At 35.3% G+C, this 6,049-nt stretch overlaps 1 protein-coding gene across 1 annotated transcript in view; it reads right to left on the bottom strand.

Annotated features, from left to right (window-relative positions):
• Positions 1 to 5,713, bottom strand: part of CTTNBP2 (cortactin binding protein 2) — a 77,721-nt gene extending 72,008 nt beyond the window's left edge. The window contains 1 exon segment of the mRNA XM_009646800.2: positions 5,534 to 5,713. Coding sequence (XP_009645095.2) covers positions 5,534 to 5,713 — 180 coding nt within the window.
• Between the last annotated feature and the right edge of the window lie 336 nt (positions 5,714 to 6,049).

Here is a 6,049-nt window from a genome sequence, read left to right as displayed (position 1 = left end):
GCTGAACTTGTCCAGCAAATTAAATTGCTCTGGTTGATAATTACTGTAACTTTTTCAAATCTGAATTTCTCTGACTTCCAAATTCCAGACAGCCAATGTTCCTCCCAAAAGAAAGTGTTCAGATATATTCAGCAAAACACTGTGAGTTCTGTATTGTACAAATCAGAGTATACTAGAACAGATTTGTACATGCTAAGGGCAAAAAAACCTTAGCTTTTTCTGTTTATTTCAAAGCACCAAACTACTTTTACAGGAATAGTAGGAGACACTGACCCAGTCAGATAAAGTTTCAATTGCTGAACCAGGAAGCAACAGCCCTTTTTTAGAAACAGGAATGCTATGTGTCCTTATGTATCTGCAGCTGTGCATATTATAAAGGACCAACAATGTATTGTGAAAACATGGAAGTATACAGATGTCACCTGCGTATTTCTTACACATGCAGTTTGGATTTGAAGGTCTGTTAGATCTGTTCTTGTTTCAAAAGCAGACTTAAAGGTACCAAAATTTTATATAAAATACGATGGAAATACTACAACACATTATACACAAAGATGCAATAAAGAGTTAATTATTATAGGTGACACCTTGGGTTTAGTTCCCTCTATTTTATCATGTGGCACAAATTCAAGTGCCTTAATAAAAATCTATTACATCAACACTATTAACTTTACTAACTAAACTTACCTTCCCTCCTCCTCCCCACAGGATGACTAGTTAATTTAAGAACATTTCTTCCCATAATCCCAAACTACCAGCCTTTCTCACATTTAATTTTTATTTTTTTATTTACACAGAATAGACAGAATGGACACTCTGCACTGCAACAATACCCAGTGGACAGACTTCAAAGTCCTTAGTTTGATCTTTTCAAAGCAGAGCAACAAACTCTGAAGCCTTTCTTCTTTATTTCTCATTGGACTGCACCTTTTTGAAACTAAGCTTTAAATAAGCAGGAAAAGTTATGCAACATCTAAAAAGTGCTAAATGAGAGTTAGTAGCCATCTTCTCTGGTGGCTACTAGCAGCAAGAGAAATTAAACTGAAAGTCATAAAATACAAATTCATTTTATGATACAAAGAATATATTGTAAATGAACAGCCAGAAGACAAGCATCTGAAAACAATACAATTCTGAAATCCAAGGCCATTGTCTCCCTGTCAAAAAAGCAATATTAGAGCAGTACTAACTGATACAGGGTATTATTTTGGAGCTTAATTTCTTTCACTGACACCTCAAACTGTGCATAATTTTACAGCTATTTTTTAAATAAGAGAACAAAAAACCCCAGAAGTCACAAAACCACAACACATTCAGAAGATTTTTATTTTAGATTTCTATGAGATACTAAGTAGTAGAGTTTGCTCCATATATAGGACTGAGGCTCAATCCACAAAAACAAAGATGTCTTAAGTGTTTCCTACTTAATCCACCAGAACCCACACAGGTGAAATTACACTTCTACAATATATCAAGAAGCATTAAACTGTAATCTTGAAAAGCAAATTTCTACAATAAGTAGAATAAATAGATAAAATAAAAAGAATTTATTTAAAACAAGATTTTCTAAGTGATTTAAGTGAGAACTCCATAATACATATACATAGACTATAAACATGGCATAGGAAAAAAAAAAGAAACCAACCCCAAAACCAGAAGGCACAAGTTCCAACTCCATATCTTATCCAAAATTACTGTTCCTGCTCCCTAGTTCTTACCCATTAACTCACTGTCAGAAAGGTCTGTTCCATTCCAACAGGGAATACTGTGGATAAGGTATGGATTGTGATGACATGACATGTATACCAAAAGAAAAAAAAACGTTTGGCACATGTACCATGCTCCTGTAAGAGTCAGCCTGAAAATAAATCCTACGTATAGATATTGAAGGTAGGTGTGTTGTGGCTTTTTTTTTTTTTTTTTTTTTTTTTTTTACAGAACTGGCTTTATAGACAGAGAAAAAGCCATCAGATCTGCCTCAGATCTTCAGTAAAGCACATGATGTGGTGTATTGGGTCGGGCTGAGATGGAGTTAATTTTCCTCATTGCAGCCCTCACAGTGCTGTGCTTTTTATTGGTAGTTAGAAAGGTGTTGATAACACACCAGCGTTTTGCTACTGCTGAGCAGTGCTCACACAGCATCAAGGCTGTGTCTGCAACATTGCCCCACCACCAGCAGTGGGCTAGGAGGGGGCAAGATCTTGGGAGGGGACATAACCAAGACACCTGACCCAAACTGACCAAAGGGATATTCCATACCATATGATGTTGGCTCAGATATAAAAGCTAGAGGAAAGGAGGAGGAAGGGGAGGCATTTGTTTTTTAGCATTTTGTCTTCTGGAGCAACCGCTATGCATACTGAAGCCCTGCTTCCCAAGAAGTGGCTGGATATCACCTGCTAATGGGAAATAGAGAATAGAAACTTGTTTTGCTTTTGCTACCATGCATGGCCTTTGCTTTTGCTTTTTATTAAACTGCCTTTATATTGACACAAGAGGTTTTTTTTCTTTTCCATCTCATTTTCTCCCCGCCTGTACTGCTGCAGAGGAGAGTGATAGAGCGGCTTGGTGGCACCTGGCATCCAGCCAAGGTCAAACCATCACATGTGGCTTCACACAAAATTAGTGAAGCAGGAAAAAAGAGGTCAGTGTAAGAATTTATACAATAGGAAAAGGACAGACTAACAGATGCATCAAACAGGTCTTGTTAAAATGAGAAACTTTATGCTAGGTGCAGATTAAGAGTAGTACCATGTGAGTCAGTCTTTAATTATATTCAGTATTATCAGTTCTTCTGTGATCAGTCAAGACTGATTCACTTTAATGCCAGAACTTTCCAGGAGAGGTATTTTCAATAGATACATGAGTACTATTAATTGCACAAATTTTACAAATGCTCAGTGAAACCTTGCAAAATGAGTACAGATAAGGGCACACACATTTAGGAATGATGTAGTTAAACTTAAGCGATTATAGAGATAAAACTTGAGTGATTATAGAGAAAAATCTGAGATGACAACCACAAGAATGAACAGTTACTTTCTAAGAGAAGATTAAAAGATCCAGTTCTATAGTCTTTCAAAAAGACCAAGAACATATAAAACTGCTTTATAATGCATGTAACACAGTGACTGAAAACTGACAGGAAGATCACTTAAGAGGAAAAGACAACACACGTATTATCTAGCATAGGTCTGGAAATTATCAGGCTTTGACCTGTCAGAGAAATTAGACTTTGAAACAGTCCTGCAGTACTCATAGGATTAAAAAACAAACAAACAAACAAACAAAAAAAACCAAAAAACAAAAAAAACCACCTCCCCAAACACATAGCACACACTCACAAGCTTTCAAATTTTGAAAACTCAAACTAATTTTGAAGCAGTTTGATCAGCATTTGAAACAATAACATAAGAAGTCTTTTCCCTTATATTCCAACCCAAAACGTTCTATGATTCTACGAAAACCATTTCCTTCTTGCTTTAAGGATACATACAGTATGTAGGCCAATTTGTTGAAACAAAGCAAAGTACCAAGTTTGACACAATTCCAAAGGAATTCTCTCGTTTATAGAAGACCTATATCTGGCTGTCTATTAGCTTATTTTGTGTGCTGCTTGGAGACTCCAGCTGCTAATATTGCTGACTTGTGGCTTCCCAAGTAAGAAGCCAGAAGATCCAAAAGTATTGTATTCCAAGATACCTGGCTACAGTTCTTCAGCAGGTATAAGTTTTCCAGTACTAGTACAACCAACAAGGCAAGCTGCCTGGAATATCTGAGTTCCACATGGATTTTGTTGAGAGGATTTTACTACAAAATACAGGAACTGGAAATTGAGATGCAGAAGAAGTAAAAAAACAAAACCCCAAAACAAACACAATTTTCAACATTTATATAGTTTACGTGAAATTGAGCTGGCTTTTATATTGATCTGTATTAGTCATCAAAAGCACTGTGTACATACTACCCATCTCAGCAGATGCATAGGAATCTGATGTAGACTTTTTCTCTCCTGGGACTGCACTGTCCTGAATGTCCAGTGTTGATTATCATTAAATGTGTACTGCATTAGTCTTCTTATTTAGTTAGTTGGTTAGTTCAATTTCAGTACAACCATTATTTGGTATGTAGTGTAGTAGCTTGTTCATTAATATGTATTAGAGAAAACTGAATATTCTATTTATATTCCTCCAAAGTTAAATAGTCAAAAAAAGAGATTCTAGATGTGGTATGCACATTGTTTCCCTTTTACAAAACCTTAACTGGCAGTCAGGGAAAATAACAAGTCCTAGTCCAGGCAAATGAGATGTGAAATTGTAAAACAGCTAGATGAAAAAGCAGTGCATTTCAACATATGCATATACCTGAAGGCCAAACACCAAATAACTTCAAAGTGCAGTAATCCCCCAGAAACATATTGCCTCCAGTGTCTTATTTTCATTACAAAATGAAAATTGTATTTTGTAAGAGAGGTTTATACCTATGAAGTCTTTAGTTATTAATGCAGATACATCAATGACAGCTACTTTAAAGCTTCATTTGCATCAAGTGATCTGAAGCCATCACAAAACAAATTAACACTGAATAAAACCACATTTATAATTGTTACAGTGACATTACAAGTGGCAAATGTTCCCACACTACTCGATAATCATTACACATACGACTATAAACTAGTATTAGATATATTTTATTACATTGACGTTTTGCTTTAAGAAACCTTAAAAGGCATAATTTCCCCCTATCCCACTATGAAGCTATAAATATTTTCAAACCATGTAAGGCTGTTTTCCCCCTAAACCAGCAGTCTGTTTGGCAGCTCTGTTAAATTTTATTCTGTTCTGGATCAATTTTAAAGTCACTACAGTCATAAAAAATTATCTTTTTTTATTAAAATACAGTTTTGTTTGTACGTTTCCAGTCAACTCTTTAAGTTGCCTTTCAGACTGCAACCTTCTGAAGCAGAAAACCAACCTTCACATGTGCCTAGCACAGAAAAAAATCTAATCAAGTACTTGTGAGTGCTGTTAAGAGTATATATCCTGTATTTCACCTCTTATTTAAAAAAAGCAAAACTAAAACACACCACAAAAACTTTTCCCTAAGTGGATATGACCATCCAATTTTGCCCATCCTTCCATCTCACAGAAAATGAATGCATCGAATACCTGAGATGCATAAATATATAGATCATTAGAACAAATGACGAATGGACTGAATTTTCCTTTGAAGTTATTCCTGCCTTTCACAAATAACAGACTCTACAATATAAATGAATTTAAAGAGGAAGTAATTTTGCAGTTTTTGCACTTACTTTTCTGAAATTTTGTTGATATTTTATACCAAAATTACATAGAATTACTGAATGGCAACAATTAAACAATAATATATTTTGTAATTACTGAGATTTAGTCAACCTAAAACTTTAAAAATCACAATATACTTTTACACTAATAATATTCTATGCACAGTACAAAGGAAGTGGCAAAAGAGAATTAAAAAAAAAGCAAACCACAACAACCCAGTAACTTACCCGCAAGGCTTCAATTACAAGGTCTCGTGCTTCTAGTTCTCCTTCCATTATACTCAAAAGCATTCGCAATTCTGGCTTGCTCAAGTTATCCACATCAAACTCTCTTTTCTGTAAGAAACAAGACACTGATGAACACCCTAACTGATTGCCATAGTTACTGTAGATCTGAAACTCAGGCATATTGGCACTCTAATTATGGGTTCCTCAAACATCTGTAACTGTCAGATGTTTCGGTGGCTTTATTTGTAGTAGATAGATAGAGTCAAAATTAATAGCAAATCATCTGATTCTTTTTATTTAAAGTGAGGAAATTAAAAGTCCTCCAGTGTGACACTGTTTCAAATCCTATACTGTTGCAAGGAATGGATCCTGCAAAGTCTTGTGAATGATAAGGATGAAAGGGTAAAAAAAACCTATTTTTGTGACTAACAGTTCCCATATGCAGCCTCACAGAGACTGAAACAATTCAGCAGACCTGAAATAGCACATTAAGGTTGAAGGCAGGAGGGGGTAAAA

This window comes from Egretta garzetta, unplaced genomic scaffold (assembly GCF_000687185.1).
Source record: "Egretta garzetta isolate BGI_Z169 unplaced genomic scaffold, ASM68718v1 scaffold169, whole genome shotgun sequence".
NCBI classification, from domain to species: domain Eukaryota; kingdom Metazoa; phylum Chordata; class Aves; order Pelecaniformes; family Ardeidae; genus Egretta; species Egretta garzetta.
The sequence above is the reverse complement of the archived record's forward strand: the minus strand, read 5'-3'. Positions and strand labels throughout refer to the sequence as shown.